Source organism: Pempheris klunzingeri, chromosome 21 (assembly GCF_042242105.1).
Source record: "Pempheris klunzingeri isolate RE-2024b chromosome 21, fPemKlu1.hap1, whole genome shotgun sequence".
Taxonomy (NCBI): domain Eukaryota; kingdom Metazoa; phylum Chordata; class Actinopteri; order Acropomatiformes; family Pempheridae; genus Pempheris; species Pempheris klunzingeri.
The window spans coordinates 14,323,441-14,351,120 of record NC_092032.1 but is presented as its reverse complement, the minus strand read 5'-3'; the positions used below and the strand labels follow the sequence as shown (position 1 = coordinate 14,351,120).

Below are 27,680 nucleotides of genomic sequence, written 5' to 3'. Positions count from 1 at the left end.
AAATGCCCCTTACACTGTCTACGAGACAAAGGGGTTCAGGTTACAAGCATAAAATCCTCATCGTGTTAGAAAGTGAAGTAAGGGAATATTTCTTTGTTTGAAATCTTACACTATTTGCACATTACTTTTTTGTCAATGGACTAGTTGATTAACTGACTTCATCACTTGATATCATCATAACATTCATGTCTTTGCTAGCTCTCACAGAGTGTGGTCATTAATAGGACGGTGGTACAGCTCTCCATCATGAATGCTCTCCCCTTGGACAGGTGACCAGCGAAACACATGGATCTGAACCAAAGTGGAGTCGACGCTCTGCCAACCACAAGTGTCACCGCCTTCGAAATCACACTGTTGCTTCACTGGAGAAAAAGGAAGGCAACCAAGCAGAGAAGGAAAGGGCAGGAAACAGAACAAAACATGTCAGAAGAAGACAAAGAAAATTCCAATAGAAATTTTAAAATGAAATCTTTCTTTGTAGATATTCTGAGAGAAAGATTTTGTACCACAGTTTAATTCATCTGATCCATCAGAACAATCCTGTCTGAAGTCACACACTTTGCTGTTGGCAACACACTCGCCATGTGACCCACACACAAACTGCCCATCGGGGCAGCTGTGGGGGGGGACTGTGGGGGCAGGAGTGGTCACTGCAGGGGAGGTGGTGTTCGATTTGGGGAGCTCTCCTGCAGTAAGGGATGGTGGAAAAGACAAATGGACACTGAAAATAAGGGAATTAGTCGATATTCATATTGTCTGTCATGGCATCATCAGTTACCGTCATATGGGACGCAGTTCAGGAAGGAAAGGTCATCGATGGCAATGTCTCCATTAAAGTCATCTCCTACTGTACCTTCAATCAGAATCTGGCAGGAGGGAAAATGAAAATACAGAAATTATCAGGTTTGTAAATATATTTTTAAAATTTGTGTGTAAAGTCCTTCTTAAGTTCTTAGTAAGTAGCTACTAGCTGACCAGTTTAAAACAAGTGATTTATTAAATCAGGTTTCACCAATCTTTCACCAAAGCCGGTAAAGGTTTTAGTTGTGTCCAAACTGGGTGTTAGGAACCAATCAAGCATCAGGTCAGAAATGTTGACAGTTCTCCATATTACCTGTCTTAGTCTTCAATCTAAATGCTTAGCAATGTAGAGACCCAGATATATTCCCCAGGAGTAAGAAGAGACCAGCAGAAAATGAACAAAAGTTTCCGAAATTGTTGAATCTCTAATGAAGAGAACAATCCTTTCTCGAAATCAGACTGTTTACATGTGAAAACATTAGTACATACAGTAAAATCTTAAAAACTCAAAACTTAAGGTCCTCTGATGAGCAGGATGCTTTGCACGAGTGTCCTCAGTAGACCTGCAGCTCAGGTGCAACTGATAATAAAATCGATGTCCGTGTATCCCAGTAAGCCCTGCTGGTTAGCAAGCATGCATAATGGCACAATATATCTGGAGCACTTTAATGGTTTGCAGCCATAAGTAATTAAAGTTATTAATTGCACTCGTATGGATTTAGATGCCAAGGAGTGGAACATAATTTGGAAATACTGAATGAGGAGAGTCTCATATTAGCTTCCATTGGAGGCAATTCAAACCTCAAAAATGTTTTCCGCTAATAATGTTGTTGTAGTAATCAGGCCAACACACCCGTGCATTGCAGAAAAGGGCATATCTAACAAACAAGGAAAGCCTGTTAAACGTTTATTTGAAGAGGCACCATGTGAGTACTTAATGTAGGGTTTTGTCACATTAGCATGATTCAAGCAGCAGTGTTTGCAAAGTGTTTTGAAATATTTTTCCAATAATCAGCCTTTTCCACTTGCCGCCTTGGAAAACAGCTCGTCTTGGAAACAATTTAATTAGCTGTAGTGCTTCTAAGCTCATTGTTTCGTTTTTGCATGCATTTGTTTAATGCTCTTTGGTTGCTCTGAGCCAAGACAGTGTTGTTTTCACACATAACATCTGAATTAGTAGTAGTTACACTTGAATTAAACCTCAGTGTGAATTCAGACAGGGTGTGTGGGTGCAACTGACTAGCTTGATGTCAAATCTTTACACTTTGTCATTTTGTGGCAATACGCCCACTGTAGGAGCAAATGGACCTGCCTGAAACTGAATTTAATTCATCAATGTCTATTTCACTTTTACCTTTTCTGCAGTCAATTAACTTGACAAACAGAGCTCCTGTTTTCAATGTCATAATGGAGGAGAAGTATTTAACTGCCTGTCAAGTTATACTCACTCATGAGTAATGACAACAGCACATCCATCTTGAGGGATCAATGTCGAGCAGTGAAGCTATTAAACGGCTGTTCATCATGCAACACTGTAGTGCTCCTCACTGCTGCCTGCTGGGGAACTGTGTTTACCTGTAGCTCATGTCTATCTTTGATTGCACAAGGGGACTAAATGCAAAAAACAGTGGGATGTGATGTGACTACAAGCAGCATTATACTGCAGTAATATAGTACCTCTTAACCAGTGTGGAAAATAACACATTATTCATTTACTGCACGATAGAGATTGTACTTGAGATTTGTACTACTGCATTTCCACTTTATGATACCTACATGCATCTGACTAAAAACACTTTAGATTAAGAGACAGATTCCGATTTTACACACAAAACATGAGCAGCTTTTAAAGTATGATGATTTGTTACAGATTAAACTACCCAACAGTATGTAATGAAATGAAAACTAGCTCCACTTTAACTAGCTACATTAAAATACTGCCTAAAGCACCAATAAATCCAAAATCGTACTTTGTACGATGTCTACTGTATTATATAACTCTGAAGATGGCGTTTCTGCATTGTGAATGATAATTATGTCCTTTAACTTATGTAAAAAGGTGAATGCATGATATTCATTACAGCACACACTTACATTTCAGAGGAAGACCTGAATATTTCCTCCATCATGATTTTTAACTTTAAATTATCAACCTGTCAATCAGTGTCAATGACTACATTTTGAAGGAATACAAGGGGCATGAAAGGGATATCTGAAGCACGTTCTGTCAGCTCATTGCCTCTACACACAGGAGTCTCCCCAGGTCATGTCAAGGGCTCTCATTCAGACAAACCCTAAAGTTGGGGAGGCCCTGTCTCTGTCTTTGGAGCACAGTTTAGCTGTGTGATTGTTTGGGATGGCTGGCGCCCTTCGGATAAGGAGTGACGCTCTGCTGTCAGAGTAACCAAGGTCACAGACGATAGCTGTGCTGTGCTCCAGACATCACAAGATAGCATGTCTCCTGTTGGAGAAACGTGCCGACGGCGATGTGGAGATTCATACAGCGTAATCTGGTGTAATGTGAATGGTCCTTGTTTAGATGTCAGAGAGCCAGTAGAAAACTCATATTTGTGATACATGTAAAATTTGGCCTTGCCGCAGTTAAAAAACTAATCACAGGAAGCAGCCCTAAGAATTGAGGTGGCAGCAGGCAATGAGTGCTGTTGTCTCTGCTTTCCTTGGCCTAAACATTGATGCCATGATATTAAGTTCTCCGGTAAGATTTCCTCATAGTCAGAGGTAACCAGCATCATAGATTTACAAAGTAAGAAATAACATTTGATGACAGAGATCCTGCTTTGAATCAATTTCTGGAGCATTACAGTTACCTGGAAAGGCCGAGCGCTGTTGAGGTAGAGAGTCTTCCTGTGCCATAGGTTGCCTTGGTCTCCGTATCGAACCCATAGCATGTGCCCGCGCCCTGTGGCGCTGGTCCTGAGGTACACTGCCAGGCAGAACACGTGTGAGCCGAACATGTGGTAGTGGAAGCGGAAAACACAGTGGTGGCGGGACTTGGCCGGGTCCTTGCCATGCTGGAGGGTGGGTTGGAAGACTCTGCTGAGTAACACAGCCGTGTCCTTGAACTCCTGGGGGACGGAGGACTCGATGTAGAGGTAGTGGCCGTACCTGGTGCCCAGTGTGTGGTCCTTCCAGGGCCCAGTATTAAAGGACGGCGTGGGGCCTCGGGTGTGGGTCCAGTCAAACACGTCTCCTCCGCTCTGTTCTTGTTTCCAGCTGCACAGCCCGTGCTCGAAGTTACACTGCAGCTCTGGAGCTGTGAGGCATGACAGCAAAGGTATTTCACTACAGCCAGAAAAGCTACAGCGATGATAGAAACTTCAGAAATAATAAACGTGGGTAAACATTTTAAAGTATTTGAACTTTACTTGAATATGTCCATTTTCTGCCACTTTATACTTCTATTTTACAACACTGTATTTTTCATTTACTCCAGTTACTTTTCAGATGAAGATTTTATAAACCAAGCATATGATGAGATTATACAGTATGATGCACTGCTATTTAACCACCTGTGTGTGTCAAAATCAACTCTTCTATCACCAACTACAAGCCTTAACAAGCTCTTACACATCAATGCATCAGTAGTCATGATCCAGTTATTAATATATAATAGTATAACAATCACAGAGGACATTTTGTCTGCATTATTAGTGCTTTTACTTTAGATATTTTAACTAAATTTGCAAAAATAATATCACTTGAGGCGATTTATTGAAATTCTGGAGCCACAAATGCCTTTGCATAACTTTTTCAGTACTATTTAAAATCTGCACACAGACTTGAATTGTAAAACTCCTCTTTAAGTAAAGGATCTGAATACTTCCTGCACCTTTTGTTATTGAAAAAAGAAGAAATTGGAAGAAAGTCTGAAAAACTAATACAAATTTGTGAAGCACAGCTTTCTCTTTCCTGCCTCATTAATCATCTAACAACACCTAAAAAGTATCCAATGACATTTTGGAGCCTTTCAGTGAAGGACTTTAATTTGTAATGGGTTCTTTTTCAAGTGTTAATTTTACATAAGTAAAAGACGCGAGGATTTCTTCCACCACTGGGTACAAAAGAAACACTCACAGCATCCCTCCTCGTCGGATCCATCCCCACAGTGATCCACAAGGTCACAGAGCTGCAAGTGCTCCACACATGCTTTGGTATGCACGCAGTGGAAGTGTGTGTGCGCTGGGCACTCCGCCACTGATGGGGGCATCGAACAGTTTTTGAAGGTGATATCATCCAAGGCGGAGACCCCGTCAAACACACCGAGGCTGATCTTAGCCAGGGCGATCTGGAAGGGCTGGGTGATGCGTCCCAGCTGCACAGTGACCTGGTTCCAGTGGGTTCCCTGGTCGTACAAAATCCTCCATATCACAGTGATGTTTTGGACTCCATTCATCCGAACGTACATGTCTGCGGCCCCCACGGATATGCCTGAGTTATAATGCCTGAAGGAGATGAGGGAGAGATGGAGGATAACATTTTACAGACAATAATATTCCAGCACAGCAATGTATGCAGTGTATATGTTTGAAATTATTTTCCCACACCAGATACTGTAAATCAGATTCCTCTTGTGACAATACATATGCTTGCTAGACATAATACAGGAGGGCTTTTGATTACTCTGCAGAAAAAAATACAATTTATTAACCTCCAGCACTTCCCTGCCAGGAGTGCCCCTCTAATCACCTCGTGGAAAAATAAAATTTGTCTTTTGACATAAATGTTTAGGGGCCATAAAAGTCAAAATATAACAGATTTGGATTTGTATCTTCCCATTGTGTTTGACTGTGAAATAAGAGAGATGCTGAGAGAGCAGAGCTGAGACAGGAGAAATGATGGTTGGAGGAAAGTGAAAAAGATCAAGAAAAACACAGAGGAGGAGAGACAGTAAATGGGGGGGAAAAATGTCTGAAACTGCAGGTGGATTTTCAAATTGTGGTTATGCTAACAGGAACTTCACAGTTACAGTGAGACTCCCACCAGAAAGTCATGGTGCATCCGGAGGCCGATTCTTTGAACCAGGGTCCTCGTAGAACAGCCGTTGGATAAAGACTGCTACTGTTCTTCAGTATAAACATGAAGTGGCCTGCAGTGAGGAAAACGGCAATTACTATTCCAACCATATTCAGCGGTTTATTCTATTACACACACCCACATTGTTGCAAACAACTTGTTCTTCCAGACAGCGAATCACCTTTGAAGGAGCTAAAACAGTCGGGAGGTTCATTCACTACTCAACTTAACGCCTTGGCACGTTGTTGTTGTTTCAGTACCTATTCTTCTGGGATTTTGGCGCACGTCAATGTCTTGTGACTATATTAAGAATCATGGGAAAAGCAAAACATATTCTGCAGTCGCCATGCCAACAGTGTCTGCTTGATGAGGCAGGTCAGAGGACAAGTGGCAAGGCGTGTTTGCTAACAGCCAGACTGCAAACGCGCCAACAGCAGCTCGGTGCAGCAGTGCCATTTCATTTCACACAGCTCATCAAACCATGCTGGGTTCCACTTCTGCACACAACATGAAGGCTGTAAAGACTTCACTGTACGTGTTTTTAGGCTGATTATTCTAACAGGAAAAAAAAATCACTGCCATAGAACCAACACCTAACAGCAGCACAGAGACAGCTGTGGCAGTGTTTTAGCTGTGTTGGGCATGCAGTGGTATCCATTCATCAAAACTCATTAAAAACTATTTAAAAAGGGAAAATGACATCTGGTCTATGGCAGGGTATAAACAGCAAGAATCCATTCTGCCTGTATGAGGTGGGGGTGTGATGAAGTTGAAATGTTTTCTTGGCTCATATAAGGGTGTCTAGCTGCCAAATGAGCACCGTTTGAACACCACCACATGCCTACACATTGTTGCAGACAAGACCTTTGAATGGTCACAGTCATATTTCTTGAATGTTCAAACAGATGCTCCCACCAGGATATATATGTCATCTCACAAAGCTTGAAGCATAAGAGGAGGCTGTCCAAAACATAACACAGGCTTCAGTTCACTGCCTTCACAAATCCGAACCTACCAGAGCATCTTTTCACAGCATGTTCACACAACGCACAGAACAAAACAACAGATGGTGTTGCTGAAAAAGCAAAGTAGCTGCATGACTGTTATGAAGTCAGCCTACGAGAAGATTCCTCCATGAATACATCTTAAGAGTGAAATCTTTTCTGGAGTGTAGATGTGGGGAAAAGCCTGGGCATAAAGACGTAATGAGGCATAATATAGCTAGGAAAGACTAATGGTGTTTTCAGAGTGAGCACAGGATTGTGTATATCAGTGAATGATTTGGTGTTAATATGCAGAATGGGTACAACATATGTCAATTTCTGTTCTGGCTGAGTAAGCACTTCTCCATGATGGGCTTATCTCTCAAAAACACACCGACAAGGGATTTTGTTTCCATCCACAAAACCTTGATTTGATCTGTAGATAATATTATCTTTTGCCAGTTATTTCTGACCAAACACCCTGGACACACTGAAATCATCTTATCGACTCATCGCATTTCTATTCTTATCCAACTGACTGAAGCGCATCACACATGGTAGCATTGCTATACTGAGCGTATGTGGTGCATTTCTTTACCTTCGGTGCTGTTTGTGGAGTGGTCCAGAGGTGGTGGGTGGCCATAGTAGTGTGGAGGTACCTCCACAGAAGAGCCCCTGACCCAATCGAAGCCATCGCCAAGGGTGAGATCGTACCAGCCACAAGAACCCCCCTCAAAGTCACACTCAGAGGCTGAATGAGTAGAGAGGTAGACAATGATCTAAATTATGTAGAGAGCAATGAACATCTACAAACTCCATCTCCTGCAGAAGACAATCAAAAGCTCCAGAACACCAGCTAATAGAGTACTATAATTTCTTATTTATGAGTTTGAATGACAAAGACAATGTCACTTAACTCACACTTCTACCAAGTAGATGGACATGAAACTCTCCCCATTATACCATCAGTCTAAAAGATTAATAATGGCATTAGAATATATTGGGTTATTTGATTGAAAAAGTAAAAAATGCAAGCCTTTGTACATACATACTTTGCAGGAGAAGTTAACTACATCTCCCATAGTGCATTTTGGCAAGAAACATCCAATCACAGATCTTAAAATCCTGTTACACAGTGAATGGAGGCAACGGCAGGCAGGCTCACGGGTATTGTAGTATTTAGATCCATAAGTCATACAGGCAGGAAAACAACTGACTTGTTGAAGGAAAAAAATTAAATAATTAAAATTGGTGGTCTAAACCTATTTGAATTACATCATTAAGGGGAGTCCCATGTGTCTCTGTTCAGTAACATTTAAGATACAATGGAACACAAATTTCCTCCCACGATTCAAGATTCAAGATTCAAGATGTTTATTTGTCATGTGCACAGTAAGAACACGATGGTGACACTGAGCAATGAAATTCTTACTTTGTTCGTTTCCCTCCACATAGACACAAGAATAAAAGATAGAAAAACAATTATAAATATAAAAAAAGAGGGCAATGTACAGAAGAATAATTTAAAAGATAGTGCAAATATAGTGTGCAAAAAGTAGTGTGCAAAAAGTATACAAGTATTTATGGTTGCAGAGGTAGTGTGGTTCACAGCTTATGACAGGTTATATGTATTTATTTAAGAGCCTGATGGCCTGTGGATAGAAGCTGTTTTTCAGTCTTGTTGTTCTGGCGGTGGCGCTCCTGTAGCGTCTGCCAGATGGAAGGAGTGCGAAGAGTGGGTGTTGTGGGTGTGTGCTGTCTCTGATAATGTTCTGTGCCCTCTTTGTGGCACGGCTGTCGTATATGTGATGGAGTGGTGTGAAGGCTGCTCCGCAGATGTACTGTGCGGTTTTAATGACACGCTGGAGAGCCTTCCTCTCCTGTATGGTACAGTTCCCATACCATACTGTGATGGAGTTGGTCAGGATGCTCTCCACTGTACATCTGTAGAAGTTGCTGAGAAGTTTGGTGGGCAGACCACTGTGCATCTCCATAGACCTTATGGTGTCAACTATTTAAATTAAGCATTCAAATTTTGGTTGCATTATATTTATCAGCCTACACTAACATATCAAATTTAAAAAGACCATTAAAATAAATCAAACTCTGGTTAATTTGGAGAAAATGTCTTTGAACATGTCTTCAATCATTTTCATCATAATGGCAGATAAATCACTGGCCTGCTCTCAGTCATACGTACAAATAGGATGTCGATTATATAAATGTGTTACTTGGCAACAAGGTTCTTACGGCAGCCGGCTTCATCCTCTCCATGGGGACAATGTGGGGTGAAGTCACAGACTTTGCTCTCCTCGATACACTCCCCACTTCCACAGGCGAACCACGAGGGAGGGCAAACTTGAGGAGGGGGAACACTGCTTTCTGCCACAGAAATCAAAAGTGAGAGATTGATGTAATCGACAATTTAATAGAATTACAGTGTTCAGTTACGAGAGGCACTCTGATGTAGGCCCACCAGATATAAGCCCTATCATGTGATTTTATCATTGAAGAGCACTTAGGGGAGATCATAGTGGATTAATATAGATGAGCTCAGCAGTATCCAGCGAGAGTGAAGTACATTAGCTGTTATGGAATATTAGATTTTACAGTGAATTAAATGAAATTCAGATATCTTGATCAATAATACGTCCAAACTCAATTTCATTCTGCTTATGAAGAGTATTTATAACATAAGTGAAACATATCTATTTTTAAATGCCTTTACTTTTATATTCTATATTTTAATTGCCACAATTGAAAAGAATTGTAAGTTTAAAAAAGAAAAGCAACAGGACAAAATCAAAAAACTATTTTAATCTGACTTGACGTGCTCAGGATGGGCATAGATTTATTAAAGTGGAACAAACTATAAGCACTGACCTCATTGATTATCACGATCACTGAGTCATGTTTCTGTAATGCTTTTTCCTCAGTTTTAGTCTCCACCATTTCCAGAGGGAAACATCTGGCTTTTTAGCTGCTAAATGTTGTGGTGGCAGGAAACTAAAATTGTTCAACAGTTTTCTAAACAGATCAATAGTGAAGTAAATATATCTGTACAAGTGCGATCGAAGACCAAAGTGCTTTTGTTGCTTTAACATAACCACACACAGGTTACAAACTCTGTACTCCGGTGTCAAGGTTGCACTTTGTACAGCCATCATCCACCTCTTCCTTACAACCTCTGTGAGGTACATAAATGTAGCAAAGATATTCCCTATAAATATAACCCAGCAAGCGATTACATTTGTGACCACAAGATAATTTGGAACACAAGTTTGCACTATAGAAAACTAGTTTGTAGGAGACCGGGTTGTAATGTGCAGTATGGCGATATTACACCTCTGAATAGTGTCCCAGCAAGATAAGATATCTGCTAAAATTATAAAGACAGGGCAGAGATTCTCATGGGGAAGCCAGACAAGACCTGGCCAAGACTGAGAATATCAGTTAGGCAGAGAGGAGGACGGTTGTAATAAATTATATAGTGGCCAGCTCATTCCTAAAACATGTAGAGACACATCCACGTTGGAGACACTCACACATGCAAAGGCAGAGTGTGATTCATAATAACAAAGGTGTCAAATTTCAGCTGAAAACACAATTTACAATATTATCACCTCACATCCATTTAATTATAAGCCAGTATTTAATGCTTATAATGCCATTATCAGTGACAGTGCACTTAATCTGAATTAATTGGTGCTGTGAACCCATAAGTCATTGGCACAAATTTATTGGCTGCGTAGGAGATAAGGTGAATAAAAAAGGACAAGGGACATCCTCTGGCAGTTAGATGTAAGCCACACGTCAAAACAATATCCTTGTCTTCCCTTACATAATGCAGGTCAGACTATACATATATATAACATCCATTCACTGTTGGAGTAAATGATTATTTCTCCAGTACTGTAGACTTGTGCACTTTAGCTTAGTGTCAGATTTAATGTTTTTTTCACAAGACCAAAGTTGCTTTTTGAGGTCTGGAGCATTTCATAAATCTGTGGGGAGCAGAAGACAGATGGAAGCTAAGGGACCAAGTGCCAAGGTGACACTGATCTGTCTTGTCAGCTTAGACATGCTAAACTAGGTCCAACAAACTCAGTCAAAGTGGTTATTTAACACACCTTACTCAACTGGATTTTGTTTTCAGCCCCTTGGGAGCTCAACAAGCTGTAAACACAAAATTGAAACTTGAACTTGCAATTGTTTGTAATTTGTGGCGAAGGAGCAAACAGTTTCTCATTTACTGTATACATCCAGCAGACATGGAGCAACATTAGCATTCATTCTCTCCTTTGAGCTCTGTTTTGGTCTCTACCAATTCCCGAAGAACATACAAGGCTCGTTAGCTGCTAATACTCCACTATATTCACCAGGCAGCTGCCAGCTCTTGCCTTTTTGTTATGGGCATGTAGAGAACAGATGAGTGAGAGAATGAATCAAAATAGTAACGCTGTGGGCGAGAAAACCAAAAAATGAGCTGAAAGATGCTAAAACGCTAAATGAAAATATGGTTGTAGCCACTTTATGTTTTAGTAACAAGAATATATCTGTGATACAGACATGGTTTAATTTAACTCCACTGGGTAAAGAAACACTGGTTTCCCACAAGTAAAATCAGACTGACAGTTGAGCTAGCCAGCATGGACGAACAGGAGGAGTAGGAGGCAGCTAATTTAGGTATTATATACCACAAGGGACAAACAGGAAAGTTCAGCCTTATGGTTGGTTAAAAAGCAACTTGCTACTAACAAAAAAGATGCAACATAGCCAGAATAAATTATCTAGATTAGGCAGCATGCCTGCTGGCTTTCCGTGGTCATGAATGAATGAGTGAGAAAGTAAATAAAAAGTAAGTAAAAATCCATCTCTGCAAACATCCTTGAAAAACTGGGTTGCTTTGGCTCAGACTATTGACATGTAACTCAAATCTGTACATTGACCCAAGCTCTGGAGCAGCTCTGTCCAGCTGTGCTGGAGAAAGAGACCTAAAGAAGATGAAGCCCAGAGGTTGGAGTCAATACCAGACAATCAATGCTTTACAGGCAGGGAGCAGGTGAATCATCATCTATATTCAATGAGTAATAGCAGTTGTAAAGATGCTATAGTTTGTACTTGCATGGACAGTGCTTTATCAAAGCTCTCAGATAAGATGTTGAGCAGGCAGCACACTATAGCACACATAAATAATCCCATAGACTGCGGCACTGTCTGTGCTCCATATTCTGTGGAGAGAAATGTGTCGTAAGCACTATTTTAATGATTCAGTCATTCTGTTATGAATCCCATTCTGGATGTTTTAATGTCTCCCCCTGTTATCAGTATTCACAACAAGTTTGTGGCAGTCTGTTTATGTGTGGCGATATTTCAAAATGTCAAGGTCTGAACTTGTCCCCTCTGTGTAGTGAGATGTTATTAATGGTAGCCATACCAGGCACAGTCACGCAGCCGGGACTGAAGGATAGGTCATCGATGGCCAGGACCTCAGAGGCTTCAATGTCAGCTGAAAGTTGCCCTCGAATCACCACCTGGTAAACACACAGAAATCAGTAAATCACCTCTGTTTATTATCTGTCTACACAATCTGTTTATCTTTAGCCTGTGTCCACATTTACTATGTGTGCATTAGGGCATTTGCATGTAGTATGTGTTGTATGCAAATTCATTTGTGTGTCAGACTATTTCTAAGAGTCTACAGCCATGCTTAGCAGCTCTGTGAGACTGTACTTCAACAAAATGGTGCTTTGAGCTGAATGCTAACATGCTCACAATGGCCAGTAGGGTAGTAAATGACACAATGAATGGCACATTGTATCGTACTGGGCATATTCAGAGTTGAGGGGAAGGGTCAAATAAGACTGGTAGAGGGTTGATAGCTGTGCTGAGGGCCTGGCCAAGTGCTGTAAACATATTGGATCAAAAGTCTGTCAGCCACAGGAAAGTCCAGAACATAGAACACTGTGGCTTGAATATGGTCCAGCTTTATTTCCACTGTCAAGATGGTGGTCTTGAATTCAGTACAGAGAACTTTTTCAGTGTTCCTGCAGGAGGCTGTTGACTTCATTGCTAGAAGAAGCCAGCTTTGACATTTGGATCCTTGGTTGGTTTTGCCTGTTTGATTTGGCTGTCATATTTCTGTAATATGTAATTTGTATGATTGATTATGTCGCAATTGGGTCTATAACTTGTATTTGGTTGTTACCCTGTGTTGCAGAATGACCAATGAACCTTGTACCTTGAACGCTTATTGATGAGCTGAAGTGAAAATACTTGCTTTGAAAGGTGAACGACTGAAAATTAAGGGAGTGAAACACTGCATCTGCTCATCTGGCCTTCAAACAAAGGATCATTATTTGGTTACTTATCATGGTCATCATCTAAGTTTAGCACGTTTGCATGCTAGCACGAAGCACAAAGTACAGATGAAGCTATTGGTCATTAGTTTTGATTTGATTTGACCTGGTAATGGCTCTTGATGAAAAGTGAGTGGTTCACCAAAGTTATTACAACTGTAATGTACCAAATGTCGTGGCAATCTAATAGTCGTTGATATTGAAATTACAGACAAACACATTGCGATCCCCAAATAGCCACAATGCAAGCTAGCTAAAAGCATCACATTTTCTCTGTCACAGTGCTGATAATATCAAAGCTGCACAGATCAAAGTCCACAGCACAGCTTTATCTACGCCGATCGAGTTTTACAGCCCGTTATTGATGACTTATCTAAACAAACGGCAGATTGTGTCATCGTGTGTGATGGGAAAATGCACTCAAATACACACTTTTTATTGGTCATACTTGTCAGCTGGTACTTTTCCTCCAAAATTGTTCAAAAAACATTAAGTCAACGGCATTTAAAATGGGAGGTAGATTAATGGAGGGGAAAATGATCGTTGGCAAAGGGTTGACCTCTGTTTACCCCTGGCGCGGGTTCAGCCATGTTATGAAACTAAGCTGGCTTCAGTCAGTGACAGATGGTGAAGGCAGAGAAGAGGAGAAGGGTGGCACGCTGACATTGTCTGAGGATATAAGAAGGACATGAACTGCAGGTTTCATAGGACTCCAGATGGCCTCTGAAGGGTCCAGTTGGGTCAGTACCCCCTCACTGCACATAAATGGCTCCTGTTGTGCAGCTTGTTTCTGCTGTGACAACTTTATCAGTTTCAAGGAAATGTAAACTCTGTCTTACATGGTATATCTTAAAGAGCAATAAAACTATCAAGAAATATGTTATGAGCAGCAGTCTTTCTACAGGTTTCATACCATACGGCAATATGCCAACTTGCGATGCATCACAATACGCAACACCTGCATTATCTGATTTTTTGGCCATGTGAGTGCAGAAGATACAAGCTGTAACCACAACATCAACATACTATTACATTTTAAGTTGATGTTGTTAATTTGTTGGCTTATTTACAGATCCAGCAAACACAGAGTAAGTATGTATTTGTTTGGTGTATTTTTGATGATCTAATAGATTATATACTCACTCTTACAGCTCTGTTTTGGTCTCCACCATCCCCTGAGGAAAATATCTACTATGCTCACCAGCTAGTCGCTAAGGTGTTAGACAAGTAGATAAGGTGTATTGTCGGTTGTTATGGCTTTTTCAACAAAACAACTGTTTACTGCTACTTAACAAGAGTAGTGAGGACTTACTATTTTGCTTTGTTTTGTAAAAAAAAAAAATATAGATTTTTTTTTCATTACAGTAAAATTAGTGATAATAGTGTCAAGCTAAGGAGACACTGTATACAATAACTGCTTACACTATGTACTATACATACTGCTTTCAACTTTTTCTACTCTTTTTCTAGAAAGAAGGCAATTCTAAAAAATCTTCATTTCCATTGTGGGGCGATGGTGTAATAGTGTCAAAAGCACCTTCAAACATCAGGCATGTTTAATGTGCATACTGACTTTTTTTGTACGTTATTTTGTCAAAAAAATAAATTGCTTTCTTTGGAGCCCAGAATGTATTTTACCGAGTCAGACTTGATAGAAGAGTTAAATATGATAGTAAACTGTGAATGTTACAGACCTGAAAAGTGTGATTGCTGGAGAACTTAATCACTGTCTGCAGCCACTTTTCCATCTGTGGTTGTGAGGAGCAGTTCCACACCTCCGTGCTCTGACCCAGTGAGTGAACCTGAACTATCACCTGGACACCTCCATGTTTTGCTCCAACGTAATGATAAAAACTCATCTGTTGAATGAAAATATGAGGAAGATATCACCAGCAGTTGTCGGGTTGTTGTCGTCAATGGTTTTTCTCTGCCAAAGTTTCCCAAACAACAGATTTTCTTTACCTGGCAAGTCTGACTAGGCAGGAAGACGGGACTGTTCAGGTCTGCTATGGTTGTGTTTTCTCTGACAGGTAGAAGAGACAGAAAATGTGCTAAAGGAGAGAGAGAGAGGTGTCAGAGTGCATAAATGAAAAAATATGAATAAAACAGAGACACTTTTAGGTGATGGTTGTGAATTCAAAATGGCTTTGTAATATCTTCCATAAATGTCAGATGCTCCTACCTGATGTGTTGTTAGCGTGGTTGTATTTGAGTCCCGGAACTTCAGTCATTCTGATCCATCCAGAGCGCGTCTCCGAGATCTGGATCAGGTCACAGAATCCCTCCTCAAAGTCACACATCTTATATCTGGAGCCTTCAACAGAAAACATTTTTCACTTTCATGATTCAGCCTGAAATATATTTCACAATTAATCTGTGTATTGGGACTTAGCTGTGGTTTCTGTGCACTATAAAGATTCATCAGCTCAGCCAAGCTCAGACACTAAGTGGTTTTTTCATTTTAAGCAGGGGTTGTTATGTGGCTTCATGGCCAAATGTGCAGCCAGGGACTTTAAAGCATTAGTGATGATACTTTATTTTCCGAGGTATGCCAGCAATGATTCAACGATGAACTACACTTTACTTTACTGCATTACTCAACATTGTAAGATATGTAAAAATGTAATATTTTAACGGGAGTACATGTATTTTATTTTACTTGCTTTTTTTGACTGTGTTAAGAATAGTGAACATATCAATTGTTCTTTAAGCTTGTGTCCATTTTTATTCAGATTTGTATATTTGTGTTATGTATAAGAAAAGCTGCCAATTACAAATATGTTTAGAATGATTTATAAACATTTTACTTCTAGATTTTACTTTAATTGTTCATAAAAAAGGATGTATGTATATAGCACATTTCTGTGCCTGAATGAAAATATGTCCATTTGCAAAAGTGTGAACAACATTTCGTTGAATAGTTTGTTTACAATTGTAACATATGAACATTTAACATTTATCTATTTATGGCTGTTTTTTTTCTCTTTAATTTGGAGGCTTTATTTCTTTTTTCTAATTCTTATTTCTCACACAAGGCCACACTGCATTTCACTGCACCACATATACAGTACATGGCCTGTTTACGTGCCAATGTAATTGGATTTCCTGAACTACCAAACTATTCACAGCTATAGCTTCACAAAACAAGGTACAGGAAACACAGTCTGCCCTTAAGGCTTCTGTAAACTTTGAAATAAACAACGTGGGAAAATTTTAAAAGATGTGTGTTGCTGTGGGAGATGATTCAAGGAAACACAAGTATTCAAAAAGGAGTGTGTTTTTTTTTTTTAGCATAAAGGAATGTAAAACCTTGTACCCTCAAGGTAGAAAAGCTCCGACAAACTTTAACGACATATTTTAGGATACTTCAATGAAAGTGGCACTTTTGGCACAGAACATTGCTTGCATGACAGCAAGCAATGTTTAAATTATGTTTAACTTTTATTTCGAATGACTAAACAAGAACTTGAAATACTGTATCAATTGAGCCCTTTTCTAGGATGGTTATTAACAATACAGTGTTTTAACAACATTCCCACTATTGAAAGAGGGAAATGCAACATAACATTGAGGAAGAAAACTTTAAACATATATTCTAACTGGATTACTGTCTGTTTCTCTCTAATTCCTACTCTTGTCTTCATCTCTATTCTCGTAATGTCATTCAGGTTTTGACTATTATCAATCATAGAGTGTAACTAAGTACATTTGCTCAAATACTGTGCTTAGGTGCAAATTTAAGTTAACTGTATTCTGCTAAGTTGCTTTATACTTCTTCTCCACTACATTTCCAAGGGATATATTGTACTTTTTACTTGATTTTGTTATACATTAGACTACCTAACAGTATAAAAGTACAACTGGAATCATTTATTAATTGTTGATTGGCAAAAAAAAACAAAAAAAAGACAACTATTTTGCTAATTGTTTTAGTTATTTTTGTGAAAAAGCACTTCATGGTTCCAATCTCTAAATTTGCTGCTTTTCCTTTTAGGTGTTTTAATTTATTTTCAATAATGTTGAGGTTTGGACTATTGGTCTGATGAAACAAGCATTGTGAAGGTGTCACTTTGGACTATTTGGTAATTGTGACGGCATTTCTCACTTTTTTCTGAATTTTTACTAAACAACAAGTCAATTGATTATTGGAGAAATCAATGATTAGTTGCAGGCCTCTACAAAATAGTTAAAAATTAAATCCAACTCAACCAGCTACAATAGTATTGGTTTAACATTGATAAGCAATAATAATCTAATGATATGATGTGTAATCCTATAACAGTCACAGGGTACATTTTCTTGTAATACTTTAATTACACTTTTTTGATACTTACACACTTTCATTTTCAAAGCAGGGCAGAGTATTTTAACCATGATAAATCAGGTATGAGTAATTTTACTTGAATTAAATGATCTGAATGCTTCCTCCTCCACTAATTACATGTACTACACTGTATATTTTTCTGCTTTACTCACAGTCTTCCTCGTCGCTGCCATCGCCACAGTTGTCAGTGAAGTCGCACACGCAGTCCTCAGGCACACACAACCCCTGAGAGCAGCTGAACTCCTGACTTAAACAGGCCCCGGCTGTCACAGGGGTAAACACCAGAGAGAGGGCCGACAGCAACCACGCCGAGCCCAGCAGCAACGTCATCAGCCTTGTTATTGTTTGTCCTTTAACAAGAACACCTTCTCTTCACCTCCAAGTAAAGCATTTTGTTATTAGGACATAAGGAAGAGCGCCTGTCCAGGTGGAGCTTTACGTCCCCGTGTACACTTTACATGGATCTTGGATTGATCCTGTATGTGTGTTGAAGCTGTTGGCGTGTTGTAAAGGGTAATAAATGGCTTTTATGGCTGTTACTCAATGAGGTCACTTCACTGGTTTGTGTGTTTGTGGTTTTAACGCAGTCGTTACAAGCATAAAGAAAGTGAGGACATTTTAGTGATCAGCTTTAAAAAACTGTTATGTCTGAATAAACATTGGAAGCACCGGAGAGGGATAAAGGAACATTTTGGGAAACATGCTTTTTTTTGCAAACAGTCATATGAGTAGATACAATCTGTCTGAATGGTGAATATGAAGCGACTGCCAGCAGCCTGATAGCTTAGCATAAAGACTGGAAACAGTTAGGTTGGTTCAGTTTGAAGACGACAAAATACACCCAACTGCACCTCTAAAGCTCACTAATTAACCTGATATATCCTGTTAGTTTAAGCTGTGCAAAAACTAAAAAAAAAACTGCAAATCTTTTCATCTCAATATCAGAAAGAAAGAGAATAACCTTCATGTAATTTTGACTGAAGCATCTTCGGAGCTTTATCAACCAAAGGGAAACACGAGTCTACCGCCATGCTAGCAGCCCTGTGAGGCTATACTTAGGGACAGTGGTGCTTTTAGCTAAATGCTAACATGCTCACAATGACAGGTTTCATGTCTTTCATGTTCACCATCTGAGTTTAGCATGAATAAATTTCTAAACAACCAGTATGCAAGTATTTACTTTTCCTTCAGGATAGAGGACTTTAAATAACTTCTGCTAATAACACATAATTTAACTGCAAAACCCAGTTATAACTGGGAACTGTGAAGAGAACATGATAAACTATATCAGCTCCACGTTATTACAAGTTGGTGGATTGAACATATACAGTAACAGGGGAGAGAGGAGCTGAGGCTGGGAATATGAACTGCTATGAGAGGATCATTAACTGTGTCCAACAGGGCTCAGCCCCACTTTACAGTGAGGCATAATTTCATTTCACAGCAATCGATAAAGACAGGGACTTAAAACAGACAAGCAGCAAGCCAGTACAAGAGCTGCTGTAGTTCAAATGAAATTAACCTTGAGAAAAAAAGGCAGGCTCGACGGCTCCATGGGGGACAAGGGACCAATGCAACAAGGAAAAGATCACGTCTGTATTGACCTCTATTGGCAGTAGTAGTGAGAGAGTATAGAGCGCAGCTGGCAGTGTGTTGAGACAGAGCCACGGGTTGAAATGTGAGCAAACCTCAATCAGTCACTTTGAATAACATTGTCAGGATGAAAAAAATACATGGGATGGAAAGCAGTTTTAGGTCAGGATGATAATGACTAACAGACTAATCATTTTACTCCAGTTTCAAAATGTGACAGGAGGGTACAGGAGTACATAATAACGGCACGGTCGATCATGGTGACTCATTGGCTGATCTCAACAAGGGGGAGTCATTAACATCTGCAGGCAAAAAGTGAAGCCAACAGGGCTGTACAAAGCTCATTGTTCAGTAAATAAAGGTGGTATTTTCATACAGGAACATAATAGAGAGAGAGCAGCACATCACTGTAATCATGAGCAACTGCAGAAAAGGTCAGTCAAAATCAGCAGGATTCATCCTCTGTGAAACATGTATTTCTGTGTACATCTTCATGGCAATGCATTTCATAGTAGTTGAGTTTTTTCATTCACAGGTGACAGGACCAGAGTCGTGGATCATCCAGAAGACCGCACTGCCCTCTACAGAGCCGTCCACATGGCTAAAAATGCAAATCTTCCCTCCTCAGCTCAGCTCACCTTAATTTGAGGCTGTTGATGTATGTCCTACATCTTCTATTTTACAGCTTGTGAATTCTTAAGAACTCTTTTGATTCAATTCACCTTCGTGAGCGAAGCTGAGGTCAAAGCAAAACAGCACTTCAAGTGACTTAAATAAGACAAATTTATCTTTTATGTCCCAGGGGCTGCTGTGAACAGTGCAACAATTTGTCAAAGATTTAAACTAATCTATTTCACACACATAGTCTTGTACATATTAAAACAATGTGATTAAATGTTCCTGTATGTAACCAGACTGATTGCCTTTGACCCTCTGTTAATGTTTCATCTGAGTAATGGTGAGAAGGAGGTTACCTTCACACACCAGCACATATCCTGCAATGGAGAAATTGAAATCCCAAGTTTAAAAAGATGCTGAAGGATTGGCCAGAATATTAATCCAGGATGTACAAAGAAAACTTGCCTGTTGTCTTTTTTAATGTAGAGCCGAAACAAAGGTTATGCCCTGCTTTGGCACGGTGAAAACAATCAATGGATGTCCACACTTTACATTCGCAGACATTTTTCTATTCAGCAGCAGCAGGAAAGGTGTTGACGATTCTGTGTGTGGCTGCATTTTTAAAAGGAAAGGTAGCTATAGAGGAGAAAAAGAAAGCTAAGTTATGTTGCCTCGCCATTCATCTTCATAATCGCTCTTTTCCTGCCGTGGCACCTTTCGACAGTTTGTTAATTAGAACATATGAACAGCGAAGTGCATTAGCATCGCATTCTGAATGCAGCCAATTCACATTCTTAACCAAGATGTGGCAATGTGCAGCACCTGCTAATTTTCCTCCAATGTGAATTCAATGATTCACTGCTGAGTGAAGTCATCGTAACAACTGAGGTTTAATCTTAACAGTGTACCTATAGGAGACGTTAAATTCAGCACCTCTAATCAGCACAGTAGGAAGATCCTGAAGTGCCCCGTGACATAGGATTGTGCACAAAGCAGCCAACAAGTGTTGAAAAATGAGCCACATAAGAGGAATGAGACAGAAATCCAGACTGTGTTTATCACCTGAGTCTCGTGCATCACATTTGCCAGATCGATCCTTGTCCTGCCACAATGCTGCCACCTGTCAGTATTGAAGAGGCACCAAAATACACACTCGTAAAAAGTCATACAAGGTAACTTACAGGAAGCAAGTTTGGTTTTTTATTGCTTGAATGTGTCATCAGTCATCAGATTTTGTTTTTAAGGAATCAAAAGCGCAAACTGATAAAAGAGACTTCACACACTTAGATCTACACAGTGTTGCACTTTATTTTGAACTTTCAGCCTATCAGACCTTCATCAGAGCATACGGAGATGTATGATGTATGCTCTGATGAAGGTCTGATAGCTCAAAATAAAGTGAAACACTTCATAGATCTAAGAGTGCGGAAATCTCTTTTATCAGTTTGCACTTGCTGATGCTCCCTGCACCTTAGCTAAAATCTAGTGGCGGCAGAGTAGTGGTCATGCTGCATTTAAGGATCACAAGTTAAAGTATTCAAAATCCAGAGAAATGGCCCTGTGACTGTGAACAAACAAGGGTCATAATCAATTCATTTTACATTGGTATTTACTGCACCACAAATCAAAATGGTGCTGTTTTGATTAGTAATCAGTGCCACCTTAGCTACAATGCTAATGTAACTATCAGAAGGTTTCTATGGCTCAGTGGGTGAAACATGCTGCATGCTGATATTCTACCATACTTTTGGCCAATTTGTTATTGTACAGTTTTGGAGTAACAAGGTTTTTGTCCGTCTTTCAGTTCAAGCAGTGGTCAACAGCGACTGGCTGCGCCCACAAAGGTCAGTGCAGCTCGGGTCAAAGAAATTTGAACTTTCAGCATGTCCCCGCTCTACACGGTGCACCTAAAACATCTGCAGAGAGCTGTCACAAGATTCCACACACACAGAAATGAAGGGATGCGAAAAAGCACTTTTTCTGTGATAATGTGAAAGTACATGTATGGATTCGTAAGTGACTAATACTTTGTTTCAATTGACATTACATGCAGTGATGCTGCCTCTAAGATCTAAAGTACAATATTTCCATCTAAAATGTGGTGGAGTTGAAATATACAATAACTAAAAATACTTAAGTAAAGTAGGTCTACGTCAAATTTGTACAAGTGCATGATTTAGTAACATCCCACCACTGCAGTACAGCAACAGATGTGCTCTTATAATAACCTACCTAATTACTAAGTGACTTATTGCTCCAGATCAGTATGACAGGTTCTGTATGATGCATCAGATTATGATTAAGTCTTTTGAGAGCAAAGAACTTGTCCTTCTCTCCCTCCGGTCATTAGCCTTTGAGGTATATCACCTGAATAATTACAGCTTGACTAATGACTAAGAGTAAAGGGGATCAGGAAGGGACAGGTTTTATGATGGTAATCCAGAGTGATGCCAAAGATCTGACCCGAATTAACAGGCATTTCCTCCGCTGTAAATTTCACCTTTAAACTTTCTTCACAAAACATTAAACTGATACTAAAGCCTCAGTGTAATATACTCTGTCATGAAAAGTATGATTCAGATTTTCAGATCTTTTTTAATATTCAAGTTCTGCAACCTATAACGACATGACCATGACAGCCCTGTGTGTGTGTGTGTGTGTGTGTGTGTGTGTGTGTGTGTGTGTGTGTGTGTGTGTGTGTGTGTGTGTGTGTGTGTGTGTGTGTGTGTGTGTGTGAATAATTAGATGACACCGGGGCACAAATTCATGGAGCATTTGCTGTAATTGAGGCATTTGCATGTATTCGTCATGGCAGTGAGTCTGTGTGGTCAACATCCAGCTGGCTATATCCTGCTCAATACATTGTAGAACTGCTTGTACACTATAAACTATACAGACATGAAATTATAAATGCTGCTATAATAGAGCAAAATGTCAAGGCTTACATGAGGCAACAAGCCATGTCTGCGGTTTAGGTTGATACTTAAGGTGATTGATGTGGTGTGATGTTAACTGCTGCTGTGAACTCATGTTTATCTTGTCCATCACGTACGTGGCATTGAACCTCCTGCTTTCCCAAGCCTGTCATGATAAAAAAGCTGTCTTCCTAGATCACATATCAGTAAATGATAAAAATGTCACGTTCTGTCTTCACCTGAAGCTCCAGGATGAGGAGGGATGGTATAAACTAAGATACAGAACATCTCCATAAACTTTCAAGTTTTCATGTCAGTCTTTTTAATGTGTGGTGTACCCCAGGGGTCAATTCTTGGTCCATTCCTGTTCTCCCTCTACACGGTCCTTCCTAACAACATAATTTATTGCTGATGATTATACACATACAGCATTTCTCTCTTTTAATTGCAATTATTTGAGGCAGCTTTGGTGCCATAAAAGAAAAGAAAACTTTTCTGCATAACTTTGATAAAACATTTTTTTCCTTGGCCTAGATACTAATATGCACAATTATCCAAAGCTATCTTGAACAGAATGTTAAATATACAATATAAGAAATATGAAGCATCTTTTTCACTCAAAACATGCTGAAAAAGTCACTTGTGCCTCTATCACATGAAGACAAAACAAGACAGAAATCACACATTATTGCTTTAAATTAAAAAAGAAAGAAAAATTACCTTTACCTCACAAAGCAATTTGCATGGCATGGTCAGGCCCTTGTGCACTCAGAAGAGTTATCCCTTCTCAGCACTGGGAGAAGCCTCAGATCCTCACAGCAGTGACTTTTAGATGTTCCAAGGTCACAACTGAAAATTAAAGATGACTGTATTAATGCTGTTGCTGCACCTTGAATTTCAAACATCCTTTCAAAAAGTGGCAGAGAAACTTATTTATAGCATATTTTTTTAAAATTCACCATGTTTTCACTTGAATGTTTTATGTGCTAACTGTGTTTTTAGCATCTTTTTAGTAGTATCTTAGTAGAAATTTGACAGTAGAGAGATGAGAGGCAATAAAGAAAGAAAGATGGAGAATGACAGAGCTAGGCTCATATTAGAGACGCCCCAGTCCATGATCAGTCCACCAAACCTCTTAACCACCAGGTCACCACACATTCATATTTTTATGTTTTCTTGGTTTATATTTTTATATATTCTGTATTCTACACTATAGTGCTTTGTGACTGCTGTTACTTATTTGTCACAATGTCTAAGTACACATCATCAGTCTTGGTATACTACCTTGAATGATTCACTGTAAAAAAAATTTTACCACTGTGCACGCAGAGAAAGTGTGGCAATAGATTGCAATACTCCTCACCCAGAACACAGTTTAGACAAAATACGTCAAAATGTCTCGGCACCATTAGAGATGTCTTTGCTCCAATGGTTTGGATGATTTGGGTGATGCACTCTATTCGGCCAGGACAAGTCTGATGTGGGTAAAGAGTTCAGAAGGTTCCCTTTATGTGTTAAGTTCACGGGGACGAGTTCAAGGAGCTTCCGGCAGCTTCTGGTGGAGGGGGTGCTTCCTCTCCTGATTCCTGAGTACACCCCCGATGTGCCTTTACAGGAGGAGTTGCTTTTAACTTGTCACAGTCAATACATCACTTTTCTTACTGGCTCATTTCAAGGGCACCACTTATCAAACACATGGTTCCAACATGGTTTCGTAATTTTAAGACATGGTAACAGTGGATATAATCCTCTTGTAATTGTACAAATCTTGTGAAGATGTTGACTCGGTCATGAAGACTGGCAACCACAACCACAACCAATGATACTAATTTCTTCCTTTTACTCCTGAGGGCGAAACTTGACTCCCCCTATTATTCTCGATTGTCTAGATTCACACCAGATTGTTTTATCCAGTTTCCTGTTTCATACAAAATCCTCACTCACATGTTGCCATTTCAGCCTCATCCAGTTACAAGTGTTGCCAGACAATGTGTCACATTTCCAGCCATTTTCAAGGGAAGAGAAAGTGGTTTCAAGAGGTTTTGCAGAGAGTTGCAGATAAACCTCGAAGGCCTAATGACTGGCATGAAGACGCTTTGCTTCTTTATTAGCATGTAGTTTCTTAATTGACTATTACAATAATTATATTCAAGGGAAAAAAACTTCACTATCTTACTATTTAGCCCACTTTTTCCTTTTGTTGTTGGGTATTTCAGCTCTTTTTACTCAAATATACTGTTGGCCACTTTTCTGTTTCCCCTTCACACTTTACTTTTTTTTTTATACCATTGTAAAAAATGTAGCAAAGTTAAATGTTTTAAGGGTGATAACAGCTTGTGATTTACTGAAACATCCACCTCTCATACACCAGAGGGAGAAATAAGCTTTAATTTTGCAGCGACACAGGACAAACATTTGGGTAACAAGAGAGTAACACTAATGCCACATTTTCTCAGTTTAAGGGGCTGTGTGAGATGTAGTTTGGAGAATATTCAATATGCTCCACTGTAAGGGTTTTAGTTTATTAGAGGAAAGTGAAAAACTATTTGTTCTTGCATCTTTTTCTTTTTTTTTCCAAACAACAAATAAAAAAAGAAGTGACATTTAGTGCTACTCTCTCTCTCTCTGGCGTAGTATTTAATTTGACATTTAAAGCTAAATATACCATGAAATCTATCATCCATTCTCAGTCAATTATTTTATCAGTGAGTAAGTTACATTAATCCTGTTTGGGAACAGAAAGGTTAAATGATTGCTCTACAGTTCCATAAGCACTGTTATTTCTGCAGATAAATGGAAAAGGTCTGGAATTTCTCCTGGACTGCACACCTGAAGAAAAATGGCAAATGCATGAGACATTTTAATTTGAGAAACAGCAAAAATGTAATTCAAGGAAGCAGAGAGCTAATACACAGCCATTGGTTTTCTGTTGAAGAATTAAGTATAACATCTTTGAATAAACTACATTTGCACTGAAGATATTCAGTATTGTCATTTTTTAATACTTTGCGTGAACGATGTGCTGAGAGGCTTCAAATAAAGATGATATTATGTGTGACCTACTGTCTCATACACACATCCTATATTGAGTGTATATGTGATGGAAGTGTAGGGGGTTGGGGAGGTCATGGTTCAGCAATGAAGCATCCTTGTAAAATGCAAATGAAACTGCAGAATGCATAAGGAGACGAGCTAAAACTGAGGGGAAATGCCATGACAGTGGTCGCTACACAACACATCTAGGAAATAAAATGTTCCTGTTAATTCATCAGCAGCACAAACACTGTGATTATCTCTGAGCAGAGAATGATGGTCAAGAGAACAGCATATTAATAGGAATAAATAATTCTGACTGACTGGTTGGAAAAAGAGAATCTGGAAGATATTTAAGAATGAATTACGAGTGCAGGAAAAATGTAACGTCAAATTAAATTAGACAAGATTAGTAACAAAAGCTGCAAGAATCAAAACGTCTTCAGTTAGCAACACAAATGACTGGGAAGGACTTAAAACGAGGCTACAGGGAGCAGAAGGTTGCTGGCTCATCATATCTCTCTGGTAGCATACGGCTGCATAGTTATTGATAAATTACAGGTATGGGTCAGGCAAGGCAGCAGTATTACACCATGTATGAGACTCACTATCTAGAATGGTCAGGGTCAATATGCAACGTTAATATTTTTGGAGGCGTTGTTACAAGCAAGAAAGAAAACAGAGAAGGTGTCTTGTTTCTGTCCATTTCACTGTATGAATGCCCAAGGCTCCCATTCTGCCAGTCTGTTGAGCATACGGTGTTTATTTCACCAGTTTCAGTACAACAAATCGGTTTGGGCTCAGTTCAAAACATGTGATTTTGACAGATCTGTGCTACATGAAGTGGAAACCAATACAAAAACTTCTATTTCCTAATAAGGTACCAATTTAACAGCCTGTACATATGAAAATAACAAGGTATACGTACATAACAGATTTCAAACAGAAGTGTAAAACAAAGCAATGGTAGGGGCGCTGAATCTGAGAAAGAGTAAGCACTTTTCACAGAAGGCATTTTCACATGTCTGTGATGCCACGTAACAGCGGAATGAGAGGAGTCCAGACATCCTTTTAGACTTTTGAAATGAGGGGCAAGAAACAGTGGAGAACCTTATTTCTCCAGGAGGGGAGAGCTGTGTTATTGGGCTAATATAACATTCAAAGTAAGCTAACTGTCCACTACTTATGTATTCCCTTTGTATTTTTACTCTTATGTACTCTCTATGTATGTTTAAATCATCAATGACTGTACTTCCCTTGAGGACTTAATACAACTAGCTTTAAGGCTACTAGTTTTAATCATTCCTTTGACCTAACTCTTGTTTGTGTTATCTCATCATTTTTCTTATTTTCTGTATCACTGAATTTATTGTCTGTTTCTAAGTTTCACAATGTATTTGAGTTACGACTACAAAGGCCAAGTCTTATTGGAAGTGTGTTTAGCTCCTGTATATGTTAGCTATGCATCTACAGGCATAGTCGGGACGTGGAGTCAATAATTAGATATATTTCATTAGTTCCTATTTCACAAGTTCTCTAATTAATATTTAATTATATGCATCTACAGGGATAGTCGGGACGTGGAGTCAATAATTAAATATGTTTCATTAGTTCCTGTTTCACACGTTCTCTAATTAATATTTAACTTAGCTTTTTGCCAAGTACAGTTCATGTCTGTGTCACACATTCGAAAATTCATCTATTAAATTTCAGGATAAACATGCATGAATTTAATTTCCTTCTTTTGAATTTGAAAAATTTGGTACTGCAATAATATTAATTGAATAATTGATCATAAAACCAAGTATGGTAGGATCCTGTCACATAGATGTCATAACATGATGATGGAAGTGTTATTAAACTGTTTTATATCAAAGGTAGAAGTAATGAGATGGGTAAAAGCCTTGTAGGTCATCTGAAGGCATCGCAGCAATACATTCAGTAAAAGCATCTTTACTTGTCTTGTATTTCTGTGTGTCTGCTGCTAAGTGTGTGTTAAGAGCAGTGTTTCTCTGCGCCC

The 27,680-nt window shown here is 39.3% G+C and overlaps 1 protein-coding gene across 2 annotated transcripts in view; it reads right to left on the bottom strand.

Moving 5' to 3' along the window:
• Nucleotides 1-17,971, bottom strand: part of malrd1 (MAM and LDL receptor class A domain containing 1) — a 53,593-nt gene extending 35,622 nt beyond the window's left edge. For both annotated transcript variants that reach the window (XM_070852871.1, XM_070852872.1), the window contains exons 1-13: nt 17,654-17,971; nt 15,360-15,491; nt 15,140-15,228; nt 14,872-15,036; nt 12,256-12,352; nt 9,069-9,200; nt 7,417-7,569; nt 5,803-5,908; nt 4,897-5,264; nt 3,630-4,075; nt 779-866; nt 507-686; nt 206-362 (exon numbers count right to left, since the gene is read on the bottom strand). In XM_070852871.1, the coding sequence (XP_070708972.1) occupies nt 206-362; nt 507-686; nt 779-866; nt 3,630-4,075; nt 4,897-5,264; nt 5,803-5,908; nt 7,417-7,569; nt 9,069-9,200; nt 12,256-12,352; nt 14,872-15,036; nt 15,140-15,228; nt 15,360-15,491; nt 17,654-17,831 (2,291 nt within the window). In that variant the 5' untranslated portion in view covers nt 17,832-17,971. The remainder of the gene's footprint in view (nt 1-205; nt 363-506; nt 687-778; nt 867-3,629; nt 4,076-4,896; nt 5,265-5,802; nt 5,909-7,416; nt 7,570-9,068; nt 9,201-12,255; nt 12,353-14,871; nt 15,037-15,139; nt 15,229-15,359; nt 15,492-17,653) is intronic.
• Nucleotides 17,972-27,680: the final 9,709 nt, after the last annotated feature.